General features: G+C 50.2%; 1 protein-coding gene across 1 annotated transcript; it reads right to left on the bottom strand.

The window, feature by feature from the left end:
* Positions 1-5,204: 5,204 nt before the first annotated feature.
* LOC308647393 (disintegrin and metalloproteinase domain-containing protein 21-like) lies at positions 5,205-7,166 on the bottom strand (the record flags this gene model as incomplete). Its single annotated transcript, XM_081291436.1, has 1 exon — positions 5,205-7,166. One exon carries the CDS (start codon positions 7,164-7,166, stop codon positions 5,205-5,207), a length of 1,962 nt encoding a protein of 653 aa, XP_081147562.1.
* Positions 7,167-16,642: the final 9,476 nt, after the last annotated feature.

The following is a 16,642-nucleotide window of genomic DNA, read 5'->3' as shown; positions in this document are numbered from 1 at the left end:
TGTTAGTTTACATATGTTACAGAGATATTTGCATTTTGATTCATAGAATATAGGATGTTCTTAGTCTATCTCAAAGGTATGTGTGTTTACATACTATTTCTATAGGTTATTTTCAGAAATAAGTTGATTTCATGATTAAGAGTAAACACTTGGTTTGTGTATGAGTTAAAAAGAAAAAAATGTTAATATTAAATATATACTTCATGTTGAAATTGTTTACCTTAGACATGCACAAGTGAAACTAGTTTCTAAAATTTTCTTTTATTTTTATACTTAAGGCCTAAATAATAAATGGAATCTTTATAGTTTATGTTTAAGGGATACCCAGGGATTGCTGCTGTTCTATTTATTTCATAGAAAGGATAGTCATATTTTATTTTGGAACTTCCTGGAAACTCTTCAGTGGCCTCTGGACTAATAAAATATTTTAGTACTAAATGAATATAATTCTTATGTCATAGTAAAAATAATCATTTAAATACTTGGCATAATAAATGCCTAAAGACATTTTATGAATCTATTTTTTCTTGCTATCATGGGGATATTGTAAATCATACATTTGTATTAATAATTTTTCTTAAACAAGGCAATATATTTAACTGTAAACTAAACCAATCTACAAATTATTGTAGGCAGTTGTAAATTCTGTTGAGATACTGGAAACTTTGTTGGAGTCTTTTAATCAGCAGATTATGTTGTGAATGTATTTGTACATTGTTAAAATATGTTTAAAGATGTTTTGTTTTAGTTGAATAAATGTGTATTGGAGTGAAAAAAAGAAATTAGAAACATGAAAATGACGTAAAAATTCTCTAGGCCATACTAGGCACTTTGAACTATAATCACAGCTATTTTGAAGACTGAAGGAGGAGGATCACAAAGTTTGAAGCCAGCCTCAATACCTCAGGAACTTAGCAAAATCCTGTCTCAACATAATATTTTAAAAGGGCTGAAATTCATTGCTTGCCTAACATAGTCATGGTTATGAGCTTAATTCTCGTCACCATAAATAAATTTAAAAGAATACTCCAAACTAAGCATATAATATGAGGGCCCCTCCCCGGGATCCCACACAGTCCAGAGCGGCGGACTCATCCATTTCTGTCTTCCGCGTCACTCAGTGAACACCTTATCCAGGCTCACTCTCCCTGCCCTCTCAGCAACCAGTCCTGGGCCCAGTTCTGAGAGCGCCCTGCCTTGGCTCTTGGGACCTGCTCTCCTGGCAGCAGTGGGGCCCCTGTCCCCCAGAAGGACAGATTTGGCCTCCGCCCCTTGCCAATTGGACTCTCAAAGTCCTTACAGCTGCTCCTAGAAGAACCAGAGACCCCGCAGAAGGACCAGGAGTGAGAAGACTGCCCGGTGTTATGGAGAGATTGTAATAAATCACCGAGTCGATCTTAAAGCAGGAGACAGAACCTCTGTTGGCCAGCTGGGGGTCTGCATGCACCAGCTGGCAGGCCAAGGGAGGGCTGCCAGTCTACACCCTTCACCCTCCTCCCGGGGTTAGAGGACACCTTTATAGTCCAAAACCACATGAATCATAAGTAGCTGCTGCTATGATTCAAAACCATAAGCAAACATCATGAGATCTAAAATCATAAGCAGAAGGGGGAGTGGGCCAAAACGTCCCTAGTTTAGCACAAGTTAAAGAATGGTTACCAACGTCTAGACAATTAAACTCCGACAGGGTCTATTGCTCAAGAACAATGGGAACCAAAGAGAGAACAATTTCACATTGTATAAGAATTGCCATTTTATGTCACCAAACATGCTGTGCTAAGCCACTGTAGATGGGTACACAGGGAGGTGTTCCCATGGGAGAAGAACCTCTTACATGACGTGGAGCCTCAGGGTAAAATGGAGTTTGGTCACTGTCCATATAGCCTGGCCCGTAACAGCAGGAGGAGGGCTCTGCTGGATTTATTAATCCAAATCACCTGGGCAGAAACAGACTCTGTGTGTGTGTTGCTGAATGAGGTCATCTGACAAAATCCCTGGGTAAGTTCCTGGTGTCATGTTGGAATTGGATGGAAGACTGGAGCCTACTTCCACCCTCCCCACGTCATCTCTGAAGATCTGGCTGGTCAAAGAAGGTGGCCCTGACAGATGGAGAGAGATTCTTCTGTAGGATTCGCTGGGCCTGAGCTCTCTTTGTGGGCTTGCTGGAGCTGCAGGTACCTGGAACACTGAATGTGTGATGACATTTACTATTAAAAAAGGGTCCAAGTCTGCAAAGTTGGGCCATCTGCACTGCATAGCCTGTTCTGTGCCCCTTATCAGTTTTATGCAAAGTTGTTTCTTTCTTTTTCCATTTCTGAGAAAAGCAAAGCCTGGTGTGAAGTGGAGAGAATACTGGAATGAAGCAACAATGTCAGGGAGGTCAGGGAGAAGGAAAGCCATGGAGTTCCAGACTGGCTTTGCTGATGAAGCTGTCTGGGCAGGCAAATTGTCTGCACCTCTCAGAATGTGTGATGCAGAGCTCAGGAGGCAGCGTGGGGATGCAGGGGTGGAGGCCGTGGCCCTTTTGACTCAGCACACCCTCCTGCCCCACAGGGCAGAGGCCAGGCAGCAGTCCAGCCAGCAACAGACACTGGACAAGCGTCTCCAGGTTTGCAAGAACGCACCCAAGTCCTGGCTGTCCTGATGCATCTTAATGTCTGCTACTTTCCCCAAAAAAGTGCAAAAGGGGATTTGGGGGATAGCAAATTGTGCCCAGAGCAGAAGAAGGCCAGGTGGGGAGTTAACACTGCCCACTGCACAACCTCCTCAGAGGACCCCTCCCAGCCCCCGTGTGTCACCCTTCCACGGCTGTTTCCAATGCTGGGCTTGCTGCTCAGGTGCAGCCGATGACTGCTGTGCCTCCATCAGGCTGGAGGAACTCTGCTCTTGCTGCAGCGTTTGAGGAAAAGTATCCATGCACACGGTTGCCCAAGGGAGACCCTGCACACCGACTTACACATGTGTGTTTGGGGAAAGGAAGGTGCTAACATGAGTTCCTCACCTTGGGGTCCAATTAGATGAAGTGGACTCATGGCCTCCCAAGGGATGAGACCACAGACACAGGTCCCTAGAAGACTGTGCCCCGAGGTTAAAGAGATGAGACCAGGAGAGAGATCACAGGCCCCGGAGCCAGCCTGGATCGAGCTCAGGCCCTACAGGCAGCAAGGGTCTGGGACTCCATCCTGACCTCGGGGGCTGGAGTGCAAGAATTCCCCCCTGCAGGAGCAGCACCTCACAAGGAGCTCCACATTGAGGGCCTCCTGTTCTTCAGTGATGAAGCCCCATCAAGCCAGGGTCAGGATGCCATGATCGCCCCCACGGAGAGAGCTGAGGGGAACGGGCCAGGGCAGCAGAGCCACTGCCAACAGGTCTCAGTCTGTCAAACTCTAGGAGAGAAATGAAGTCACCCGGGACGCCGACCTCGCTGAAATAGTACCTGCTGGGACTTCAGGAGTGGAGCTGGGCACAGCTGCAGCCACAGGAGGTCAGGCCAAGTGCAGCAGGTGGTGGTCCACTGCTGGGCGGCCTCAGCTGCCCTCCCCAGGGCTGCAGAATCTCCTGAGGGGCACAAACACAGCACAGAGCCACAGGCGCTGGGGCGCGACCCCATGACAGGGCAGGCCTCCGATAGGCAATGCCCTGGGATGATGGAAGTGTGTCTTTGACACTCCACCTGGGACCTGGAGCGGCTCTTCATCTCAGCCTGGTGGCCCTGACTCCAGTCTGTGGCTGCTAGACCCACTTTGGATAAAGCAGGCACTGCCGTGACATTCACCCAGGATTCAGTCGTTAAGCCCAAACCACCTGCCATCCCTTCAACCAAACCCCATAGCTGCCTTCCCTGTTCCTCCCTGTCTCCTCACGGCCCTGTGTGTGCCAGGTGAGGGAGGAGGGACACAGTGGCGGAGGCCATGACCACAGGTGGGACCTGCTATGTGCCCGGGGCAGGCTCCAGGGTGCAGCTGGGCAGTGACCTGGAGAGAGGGGACTCAGCCCCCACAGGGAGCACGTCCTGGCCCTGCTCAGGACTGCTTTGAGGATAACGGAGGGGAGACGAGGAAGCATGGAGCGGCTGGAGCTCCCAGGCCCAAACACCACAGCCCGTGGACAGGCAGCCATGGGCATTTGACAGCTGAGCTCCGCTCAACCTTCCCCTTTATCTTCACTAATGAAGCCATCATAGGTACAGGGAGAGGCACAGAGCTGGGCAGGGAGGGGTGCACTTGGGAGAAAGCTCAGGGCAGCGCATCCAGATGTGTTGGAGAAAGGAGGAAGTCCTTCACCAACACCCGAGGGAGCAGGGTGGTTGAAAGGTGCCCTTCACCGGGGCCTGGAACTCGTCTTCCCTGGGAGGTGCAGAGGCCTCATTTCTGAGGTCTGTGGGTGGGGCGGGGATCGGCACCTACATTGCAGGGGAGATTCTGCGCTGTGCGTTTTCACTTTCTCTCTTTATCTAAAGGGTGCTGACACAGAGAGCTTTGGATGCCCTCCACACCAGCCTGCTCTCCCAGGAGCCAGGCCCTGCTGCTCCCAGGCTCTCGGTTACCTCCACCCTGAGTTCAAGGGGATGTGGACACAGCATGGAGAGGAGGAGTGAGGTTTGGTCAGTGCCCCACGAGGGCCAGAGGCTTGCTGCTCCCCTCCACTGGCCTTTCTGGTTGATTTCTGGGGAAGGCAGTGTCCACCCAGAGCTCCATCTTCCACCAAGCGCAATCTGCACTCAGCTTGGGCCTGGTGGGCATTGGAGGCTACTTCCCTGGCTGCCTCAGCTCCCCGCCCTCCCCCCACTGCCGCTGTGGAACAGGCCGCTTCGGCTGGAGGCCGGCCTCAATTCCCTGAGCTCCCTTTGGGTCTAGAGGAGAGGTCACCTAGAGAGTCGGGGCTCAGCACCCTGAGAAAGAGAGGAAGTGTTGAAATACTGTGGACATGACAACTCCCACTGGTCCCAGGGCCTGCAGCCTCGGGTCTCGTGCAGCCAGAGGCTCAGGCTCAGCTTGGAGACCTAACCAGCACCCAAAGATGTGGAAGACACTCACGTGTGGTGTGGAAATGTTTATTTCAGAGTGCTGATCGGTGATCTCTCAAGGTCAACTTGTGCCAGGAGGAGGAGGACTGTGCGTCTCTCTCTCTGCCTCTTCTTCATGGATGTCACTTTGGGTGCTCTGTATTCCACAGGGGTCAGGAGGCTGGCTGGCTGGCTGTTATTAAGCTTCTTCTCCTGCTGCTTCTTCTTCTCCTGCTGCTGCTTCTTTCTCTTTGACAGTCTTGATAGTCTTTGCATTCACTGCATATGCAATGAGCAGGGCCGCGATGAAGACATAGAAACGGCCATACAGCAGTCTCAAGTAGATGATCAGTTCTGGGTTCCGGTCTACCGTCCGCACTCTCTTTGGAAGCTGCCCACTCTCCACACTCCCTCCATGACCTAATTTGTCACAATTAGGAGGCTCCCAGCCTACGTGACAGTGGCAGTGCCTGTGGTTGTTGCAGACCCCTTTATAATTGCACTTCTCAGGGAGACAGTCATAATCCAGTGCACTTATCGGTGTGTTACATGAGCTGCCAATGCACATCTTCCCGCTGCCACACGGGGTTCCTGTCCTCACTTTTCCAGCATCAGTGGTCCCTGATGAACGGTGTTCGTCCAGTCCAAAGCAGTAGGCCCCGTCGATGTAAGACTGGTGGAACGAAACGTGCTCCTGTAATATGGGCAGGCGGGTGACGTTATTACACTGCAGCCTTCCGCACATCTTGTCAGCTCCAGTACAGGGAGTGTACACCATCTCATTCTCTGATCTCCCACAGTGTCCAAATCGGTGCGTTGCCAAGTTTATAGAGTAACAAGCATCCTCAGCGTTCATAGCAGATTCACCAAAGATCTCCTTGCAGTGCATGCTGCGGTCGGTACAGTTGCCGTTGTAACAGTAGCCGTCTTGACTGCATGGAGTTCCATCTTGCAGGTAAGTATCTTCAGGGCAGTTGCTGTCACTTCCAGAGCAGTGCTCTGGGAGATCACACACGTTTTGGACAGTTCTGCAAAGTGTCATCATGGGGCTGTGGGTGCAGTTGGCACAGCAGGCTCCTCGATCACAAGAGCTTCCCTCTGTAAATGTACACTCGGTGTTGCAACAGCCACTGGTGTAACACTCCTTCAGGGGCCCACAGTCACACTGTTCCCGGCCTTCCACTATGTAATTCCCACAGCGGTTCATTGTTATGCTGCTATTATGAAGAACCCGCTCAGAGCTGAAATAGCACATATGAAGTGAAGGATTACCAACTATATGCTGTATATGTGTGAAGGAACAATTACTGAATGCATCTGTTACCCCAGGCCACCTGAACATAATACATGTGTCCCTTCTCTGGCAAACACAGTTGCTTCCATCATACAGCATACCAATCATTCTCCCCTGCTGGTTGGCAGCAACGATAGCTAACAATATCGCAGGCCTGTATAGTGCAGCGACAAAGGTGATGGATCCTTTGTTGCACATACTATATGGAGCTGGCTCAAATGCAGATTCATGTGGTTTTTCTTTAAGTACTAGTGTGCAGGAGGCAGGTCGAAATGGCCAGTAGAATATATCCTCGTAATGTCTGTGTATATCCATCCCTGACGGATACCATTCACCACTAGGAAATGAAACAGGATCCCTCTCGGAATATACCACCACCATAGAAATGTAGAACCTGAACTCAATACCCCTCATAAGGGTGTCGACTATGTTAAACATGTGTATTAGGAACTCAGAACACTGGCTGACATTGTCGTATCTGCTATACATGGAGCGGGAACACTGCACGATCCCCTTCAGGGCAGCCTCATGGCCACTATACATCATGCTTGAAATCCGAGGCTCTGCACTGTAGTTCACTCCAGGGCTCAAGGGGCTTGGGTCCAGACCGTACATTGGTCCCATGGTGTTTTTATCGGCCACCAACTGTGAAACGATGTGCTCAAACCTGTTTGAATCCCTGAGAGGTGAGATTTCATACGTGAGGTCATCCAACATCATGACACCTTCCATGCCTCCAGAGCACGTCTCAACGGTGACCGTGGACAGAGGAATGTCCTCCAGGTAGCCGAGGAAGTAACAGTCTTCAGGGAAGTAGGGGTAATCCATCTGCAGGGTTCCTTGGTCATCCTCTGTGGCCAACACCATGCGTCTGGGCCACAGTAGATGTTGTCTACAAAGATGGATGACATGTCTCTGGCCCCCGAAATGCAGGCTGTAGGAAATATGTCCTGAAACAAGGAGAGGAGCCACATGTCTTATTAGTGTGCTGTGCTCACTCAGTTAGGCAGGAGGTCAATTCCTGAACCTCATCAGGAGGTCAGCAACTACACCTGCTCTCTCAGTGACCCCACCTCACTAAACACAGTGTCCACTGTTCTGTCCAAATGCTGGGCTGTGGGCAAGGCAGGTCTCACTGCAGTGATGCTGCACAGGGAAGGGACCTGGGCCTCCTCCCTCACCCAGCCTTCCCTGCATGCCGTCCTGTCTGCTGTCAGCCTGGCTCTGCTGCTCTGGGGGACTCAGGGGCTCTCAGCCTCAGGCTGTAGCTGAGAGCTGCCTCTGCTCCCAGGACTCTCACCTGGCCCAGAACCTCCATCCTGTCCTCTCCTGGTGGAGACCAGAGGGCAGGACACGTGAGGGGAAGAGCTCAGGGAAGATTCCCACCCCCTGCTGTCCACAGGCATTGGCTGGACAGTCAGGAGGATAAGCAGGGCAGAGGGTGGGGCAGGCAGTGGGCACACAGCAGGAAGCCCCTGCCCTCCTGAGACCCTGCTCCCTCCTCTCCTGCTCAGTCTGTAGCCCCCAAATCTCACAGAGATGAAAGAGAAGAACTCGTCCTGAGAACAAAGGGGGGCTCTTCTCCTGGATGTGGGGAAGCCCATCTTCAGCCCTGGGCTCTGTTCAGTCATCACTGAGGGCTTCTCCTTCAGGGCTGGGAGGTGAACCTGGGCCTCTTGCATGCTGGGCACGTTCCTGCCACTCTGAGACCCTCCCAGGTGCAGGGAGGAAGGGCTTGGAGGAGGCAGGGCTGGGCTCAGGACGGTGGGCTCCTCCTCTGACAGCCTTCCAGCTCCCCTGAAACCACCAGCTCTCCTCTCACAGGTAAAGCTCCACCTGGGTTCAAGACAGGGACACATCTCAGGGGCACAGAGGCCCTGGGCAGCCTGACCTCAGCCTCTCCAGATATCAGAAGAGTCTCACTCACATGCAAATCCCTCCTCCTGCTATGGGTTCAAATGCCCTCTGGGCTGTGGGAGCTCCCAGCTCTCTGCTCAGACAGGGCTGAGGTCTCTGGGAAGGCAGGTGTGGTCTAGAAGATGAGGCTGCTGGGTCTTGTCCTGTGGCTGGTCACAGCTCCCCAAGGTGAGTGTCCCCAGTGTCAGACCTGGATCCATGGGGAGGTTGTGGCTGCAGATGACTGACAGGGTGTGACTGTCCTTGTCCCCAGGTGTCCTGTGCCAGGTGCAGCTGCAGGAGTCAGGACCTGGCCTGGTGAAGCCCTCCCAGACCCTGTCCCTCACCTGTGTTGTCTCTGGTTACTCCATCACCAGTGGCTATAGCTGGAGCTGGATCTGTCACCCCCAGGGAAGGGGCTGGAGTGCATAGGGTACATATCTAGTGGTGGTAGCACTAACTACAACCCATCCCTGAAGAACTGAGTGTCCATCTCCAGAGACACGTCCAAGAACCAGTTCTCCCTGCAGCTGAACTCCATGACCACCCAGGACACAGCCACCTATTACTGTGCCAGAGACACAGTGAGGGGACCTCAGTGTGAGCCCAGACACAAACCTCCTGCTGCTCACCCAGGGCCAGCAGGGGGCGCTCAGCACACAGGAGCTCAGGTGCCCCCTTCAGAGCAGCAGAGGACAGTGGATGGTTTCTCTGCAGGTGATCAGTGTCTCCCTGGATGCCATCATGGAGAATCTGGAGGTCTCTCCTCCCTCAGATCATCACATGCTCTTCTCTTATGGAGTCAGGAGGGTCTGTCTCCACCTGTCTCAGCTCAGGCTCCACAGTACACGTGTGAATCTGTATCCATGTGTGTATATATGTGTGTGTGTGTGTGTGTGTGTGTTATGTTATTTGTGTGTGTGTGTGTGTGTGTGTGTGCAGGAGTGTTGTGTGTGTGTCTCTCTGTGAGACTGTATGTGTGAGACCCCTGGAAGGCAGACTCAGCTACCTTGTCACATTGCTGTCCCTGAGCTCAAGGCCTGCCCCCTGCTCCAGCAGCCAGTCCCTGGGCAGCTGCAGAGGACTCACATGGGGAAGGCTCAGCAGGCTCTCAGACACCTCCACCCATCACAGCCGTGAACCTGACCCTGCCAGGTGCTCTTCACACACTGACCTGGTCACCCTCCCCAGGGCAGGCAGCTGTCAGTTCACACCAAGGCTACAGCCTCCTCTTCCAGACCAGAGCACGGGATCCCAGAGTCCTCAGTCCACATGCACACACACACACTCACACACACACATACACACACACACACACACACACTCACACACACACTCACACTCACACACACACACACACACACACACTCACACACACACACACACACATAGACACTCACACTACTCAGCCTACCACACAGTGTCCTTCGCTGTCATCATAGAAACGTCCTTTGACACAGTGGTTCTCCTGGTGACTGCACAGCTGCCCTCCACCCTTGGCCACATCTCCTCCTCATCTCTCCCTGGTGACCTCTCCACCCTGGTTCATGGGTTGCCTGAGCCTCTCCCTGGGCAGGTGGCGTCCTGCATGTGGATGTGGTGTCCACGGGTCCTGCTGCTGCTGGGCTCCACCCCAAGGACCATGGCAGTGTCTGGGGTCAGTCTGGGTGTCTGCAGGGCAGTGGGCCTCTCCTGGCCCTGGGTGGTAGAGAGCTCCCTGCTGCCTCCCACCTCACAGTCTCAGAGCCCAAATGCCAGCTCTGCCAGGCTCAGGGACCCTGTGCCCACCTTGAGCCTCATCTCAGTTCATCCCACAAGTGACTTGGATGTGACTCACTGACCTGGACACCCTCAGCTCACCTGGTCTCAGTGTTCACAGAGGGCACTGGCTCCATGGACCTAGGAAGGAGCTGCTGTCAGAATTTCCCATGAAGCCCGACTTACACCTGGAAGACGTCTTCATCTGCGTCCTCAGACTGCTCCACATTATCTCCTACAACCAGTTCTGAGGCCTTGGGATCTCATGGAGATGTTTGTCACAGACAGACCCTCTCCTGGTGCTAATTGCTGTGACAGTCCTCTTCCCCTCCCTGTGAGAATCGCCCTGACAAGACCCATGTAGAGAAGGTGAGCGTTGTTTTGGCTCCGGGTTGTACAAGTTCAGTCAATGGTTGGCCCACTCCATGGCTCTGGGCCTGAGGGGAGGCAGAGCATCATGGAGGAAGGACACCAATGGAAAGAAGGGGCTCACCTCGTGGAGGCTACGACACACAGGGGAAATGACAGTTTACAGTGGACACACCCCGTGACTCCCCTCCTCCAGCCAAGCCCCACCTGCATGATTCACCCCCATCTAGTCCATCAAACTAGGGTGGATGCACATATCAGGTTAAGATCTCATCATCTAACCATTCACCTCTGACTCCTCCTGCCCAAACACAGGAGCTTGGGGGACAGTCCACCTCCCACCTGCTACAGAAAGATGAGCAGAGCAGAGGAAGGGAACAGGAGGAGGGAGGGGAGGGACTGAGGAAGGGCTGGGGACTGAATTGGAACAAGTTAGAGTCCAAGCTTTTATAATAACATCAAAACAACCTGCGCACAGTGGTGCACGTCTGTAATCCCAGCAGCCTGGGATGCTGAGGCAGGAGGATCACAAGTTCACAGCCAGGCAAAAGCAAGCCACTAAACAACTCAGTGAGATTCTGTCTGTAAATAAAATAAAAAAATAGGGCTGGGATGTAGCTCATGGTCAAATGCCCCTGAGTTCAATCCCCAGTACCAAAATACAAAACAAATAAAATGCAATATTACGAGTATTTATGATGAATTAATAAAAATATTTTTTAAAAAAACTGCTTTGAATATTCAGGATCTCTTTCTATCTAAAATACATTGTAAAAGAGTTTTGTTAATTTTGTAACAAAGGCTATTGAAGTTTTAATAGGAAGTGCACTAAAACCATAGATCTATTTGGGAATTAAAACACATTCATGATTTTTGTATTTCTACTCCTGGGACACTGGGTTACCTTCAATTTCTTTCTTATGTTTCATAAGAATGTTTCATAAATTTCAACATCTCTCTTTAAACAGATTAATTATACACCTAAGTGTTTTGCACATTTATATATATATATATATATATATATATATATATATATATATATGAGACAGAAAGTTAGAGAGAATTTTTTAAATATTTATTTTTAATATTTATTTTTAATATTTATTTTTTAGTTTTTGTTGGACACAACATTTTTACTTTATTTTTATGTGGTGCTGAGGATTGAACCCAGTGCCCTGCTCATACCAGGCAAGTGCACTACCGCTTGAGCCACATCCCCAGCCTCCATATTTTTGATTCACAAAAATTGTGGTTAGTCTTATTCTTTTTCATGCCACTACCTCATGCTGCTCCCTCATGGCAGGAAGGCCCTGGTCAGTGACAGACTCACCTGGTTCTGTAGGGAGGGGTCTTCCCTTCCCCTCCCTGTTCCCCTGCAGCCCTCCCCTCTTCTCAGGTCCTAACAGTCACACTGTCCTTCTGTCTCATTCTGCTGCTTCTCATCCTACCATGTCCTGGAGGAAGGCAGCCTGATTGTTGTTTAAATCTCTCTTTAAATAGTGCTGGGTAGTGTTTGGGTCACCTTTTGCATTGCTGTCACCAATATGTGTGCCAAGGGCCATGTAAAGTGAAAACATTTATTCAGGCTCACAGTTTCAGAGGTCTCAGTGCACAGTCAGCTGACTCTACAGCTCTGGTCCTAGGTGAGGGAGACCATCGTGGCAGAAGGTTAACCAGCTCAGGATATGGTAACAAGGAAGCTTAGAGAGAGCTCTGCTCACCAGGGACACAATCACAACTCCAAAAGCACACCCCCAGTGACCTACCTCCACCAACACACAGGTGATCCACATCAGTGCATGAATCCACTTACTAGTTTCCAATGCTCACGATCTATTCTTTCCACCTCTACAATTTTTTGCATTGCCACACATGATCTCTTGGTGACACTCCATTTCTAAATCTTAGTATTCTTCCCCAGGTCCCAAATGTTCATGCCCATCTCACATTTCAAAATGCACTGAGACCACCTTCAAGAGTCAGCACTGTTTTAACATCCTCAGGGTCACCCAAAGTCCAGGTAGAGAATCTCTCCTGAGGCTCAAGGCAAACTCCTCACTGTGGGAGTAAAGTTCAAAACCAAGTTACAGGTGTCTGATATATAAAGGTGCAGAGTCAACATCTCCAATTTGAAGTTAGAAATGAGGCATAGAATAAAGGGATAGGAACAAAATGAGACCAAAGTCCAGCTGGACAAGCAGGTCCTGTAGCTCCGTGTCCAGCATCTGGGGCACATGGCATCCTCTGCTTTACCCACAGGGCTGGTGCCACTCAGCTCCAGCGACCTTGCTGGGGGCAGCCTCATGGCCTCACTCGGGGCTGGTCTCTGATGGAATCATGCAGTTTCCTTGGCATAAGTTCCATGTTGCTGCCATCTCTTATTGGAGACTGTGCCCCTGGAGTTTCACCTTTCTCCTCACATCTCCATGCACTGTCCTCTCAAGGGCAGACCACAGGGACTGTGACCCTCCAATCTCTGGCCTTCCCCACCTTCCTTGGAGTCTTGTTGGAAGACCTGTCCCTACATCCAGTATCCAGCAATCCTGCAGAACCTGCACCTTGGGGTTGGCTCCCAGGTCTGCCACCATCTCCATCAGTGACCAGTTGTCCCTACTGTTGAGTTCTATGACCCGTGAGAATGAAGCTGTGTGTTACTGTGCAGGACACACAGTTTAGGACTTAAGGGGAACCCCAGGCACAAGCCTCCCTGCATGGTAGCTAAGTACAAACAGGGCACTAAGACCAGCAGGGAGCTCAGGACCAGCATGGGGATCAGAATCATTAGAAGAAAATCAGGACTTTCAAGGGAATCTCAGGGACCAACAGGGGTGAAGCTCAGGGAAATCAGGTGCTCTGGGAATCCATGAGGGACAGAAAGGGACCAAGGAGCAGGTGCAGAGAGGAAGCTGGGAGTGAAGGGCTTCCTGTAAGCCTGTGGGGTTTCCTCTCCTTCTTTACACCTGCTTTACACCTTCTTTGCACCTGCTGTAGAGGACCTGGGGAATGTCCAAGCCCCTAGCAGTGAACACACTCTGTTAAATTTTCTGCATTTATAAGTACATATTTTCTTAATCTCATTCTTATGAATTTCTCTAAGAAGCAAACACACCTTGAACACACCTGAAAGTAGACTGCAGTCTGCACAACTCAAGGGTCTTTAAAGAATGAAAGCATCATTACCCTCATATGAAGGTCAGTCTGCTGATGGTGTCATCAAGAGGGACAGCTGCATGCAGGACTCTGATTAACAATGAGGGCTTTATGCCTGTCCTCGTGGTCTGAGGACTTCCAATCCTTCTGCTGCACCACACAAAAGTCCTGGTCCCCTGGCTTCTCCCCATCACCCTGGACAGCCCCTCTGCCTGGAGGGAGCAGGAAGGACAGCCTGACTAGACTCAGGGCAGCGTCCAGGATCCTCAGCACCAGGAGGCCTTGCTCAGGGGAGGGGTGTGCAGCAGCATCCCTCTCCTCAGCTCTCCTCTGCTGCACTTGTGGATTGTCCTGCTTGAATTTGTTCAGGTAACTCCCAGGGACATGGTCACTGACTGATTTGGGACAGCTGTGTGAAACCGAGCTCTAGTGAGGCAGAAGACAGCACCTTGACACATGGGTTCTAGGTGGCATGATGGATCCCAGGCTGTGCACACAGTTCTCCTCCTCTGGTGATGGAGAGCACCAGCTCAGACACTAGGGAAAAGGCTCAGAAAGAATGAGCTCTGCACACAGAAATCAACCATTTATGACTCAGTCTGCACTTTTCCATAAAACAATGGGCAGCACAATAGAGCTTCCATCAGGTGATATGTGCACATACAGCAAATGAAACATTAGGAAGGGTTCTTGACCCGTAAGGCCCCTGTAATGGTAGGTCATCCTATTGAAGGGAATGTGATGGCTGCCACAGCTAAGAAGCAAGCTCATGTCTGCTGGGGCTGAGCTCTATTTGAGGCCTCCAAATACAGATTGCTGTATAGCGGTTCCTCTTGCCAGACATGAGCTGTTAGGCCAGTGAACCAGCACTCATGCTTTTGTGTATGACTTCACACTTGCATCATGGAGTTACCATCTCAAATATATATTTTAGTGGGTGTGTAAAAATAAATCCATAATTGAAAACAGAAAAGATCACAGAAGAAATTTTCCCTTCCTGAAAGCTAATCTATCCACCATGCAGCTCCATGACCCTCTGATCTGCTCTCTGTGCTGCTCTTCCTGGGCCTCCATCCAGAGCTGCTATATAGCAGGAGGACATGCAAATAGGGCCTCCCTCTGCCCATGAAAACCAGCCCACCTGACCCTGCAGCTCTGCACAGGAGACCAGCCCTGGACTCCCAGCTCAGCCCACTCAGTGATCAGGACTGAACACAGCTGCTCACCATGGAGAGTGTGCTCAGCTGGGTTTTCCTGGTGGCTGTTTTCAAAGGTAATGAATGGAGAACAGAGATCCTGAGTGTGTGAGTGGACAGGAGTGAGAGGAAGAGTGGGTAAGTGCCAGTGTCCTGACCAGGCTGCCTCCGTGTTTGCAGGTGTCCAGTGTGAGGTGCAGCTGGTGGAGTCTGGGGGAGGCCTGGTGCAGCCTGGGGGTTCCCTGCGACTCTCCTGTGTAGCCTCTGGATTCACCTTCAGTGATTACTACATGGACTGGTTCTGCCAGGCCCCTGGGAAGGGGCTTTAGTGGCATTGTTACCAAAATGGACCTGTAGATCTATGGTACAGAATAGAGGACATAGAGACTAACCCTCATAATTACAGTTATCTAAAATTAGACAATGGCACAAAAACATACATTGGAGAAAAGACATTGTCTTCAACAAATGGTGCTGGGAAAACTGGAAACACTATGCAACAAAATGAAATTAAACCCCTATCTCTCACTATTCACAAAACTCCACTCAAAGTGCATCAAGGACCTAGGAATTAAACCAGAGACAGTGCATCTAACAAAAGAAAAAGTAGGCCCAAGTCTCCCAAGTTTCCATCATGTCTGATAGGCCTCAACTTCCTTAATAAGACTCTTATAGTGCAAGAATTAAAATCAAGAATCAATAAACAGGGGCTAGGGATGTGGCTTAAGCGGTAGCACACTCGCCTGGTATGCATGCAGCGTTGGTTCGATCCTCAGTATCACATACAAATAAAGATGTTGTGTCCACCGAAAGCTAAAAATAAATATTAAAAAATTCTCTCTCTCTCTCTCTCTCTCTCTCTCTCTCTTCAAAAAAAAAAAAAAAAAGAATCAATAAATGGGGTGGGTTCAAACTAAAAATCTCCTTCCTACCAAAAGAAACAATCAGTGTGGTGAATAGTGAGCCTACATTTTGGGAGCAAATTTTTACCACACACATATCAGATAGAGTGTGGATCTCAAGGATATATGAAGAACCCAAAACTCTAAACACCAAAGAAACAAATAACCCAATCAATAAAGGGGCTCAGGAACTGAACAGACATTTCTCCGGAGAGGATATACAATCAATCAACAAACATGGAAAAATGCTCCAGCAACCCCACAGCTGCAGGAGGGAGAGAGGCAGGACATGGTGCTGCTGGCCTTCATGTGCAGGAAGAGGTGGCCACAAATATGCAGGTGCACCTTCTACTGACAGGCAAAGGTTATATCCTTCCCTGAGTCCATGGCAACTGCTTCCTTATGAGGCAATGCCCAAGCCAGCAAGGTACTATAACAGTTCGGAAATGTCCAGGCCACCAGGCAGGCCCAAGCCATGGTCTCCCAGAAACTCATTCCAGGAGGCAGAGATCCTTTTGAAGATCAATAATTTGGCCCACAAAAGCATTGCAACCAGATGTGGCTCTGTGCTCTGAGAGCCTGGGGAAGTCACCAGCCAGGGAGGATAAGAGATGAGAAGTGGGGTAAGGGAGCACAAGCCTTCCCAGTCAACATGGCCCCCACCCCATAGCACCCTGCCACATGGTATCCACATGCATTTGGTGTCCAGAAAGAGGTAAAGATGGGCCTGGAGAGAGAGAGAGAGAGAGAGAGAGAGAGAGAGAGAGAGAGAGAGAGAGAGAATTTTTAATATTTAATAATATTTTATTTTTTAGTTTTGGTGGACACAACATCTTTTTATTTTTATGTAGTGCTGAGGATCAAACCCAGCATCCCGCTCATGCCAGGCAAGCATATTACCTGTTGAGCCACATCCCTAGCCCCCTGGGGGGCCATTTGCAGAGCAAATTCTGGAATCACTCTGTCTTGAACTTAATTGCCCTCAAGACTGGAAAGACCTAGACAGAGCAGCTCTTGAGCCCATGACACTTTTCAAGTGGAAGGCATTCTTCTATGATGATGTGAACAGCAG

This window comes from Spermophilus citellus (assembly GCF_964194105.1).
Source record: "Spermophilus citellus genome assembly, chromosome: 4".
NCBI classification, from domain to species: Eukaryota; Metazoa; Chordata; class Mammalia; order Rodentia; family Sciuridae; genus Spermophilus; species Spermophilus citellus.
This window is presented reverse-complemented; position numbering and strand designations above follow the sequence as displayed.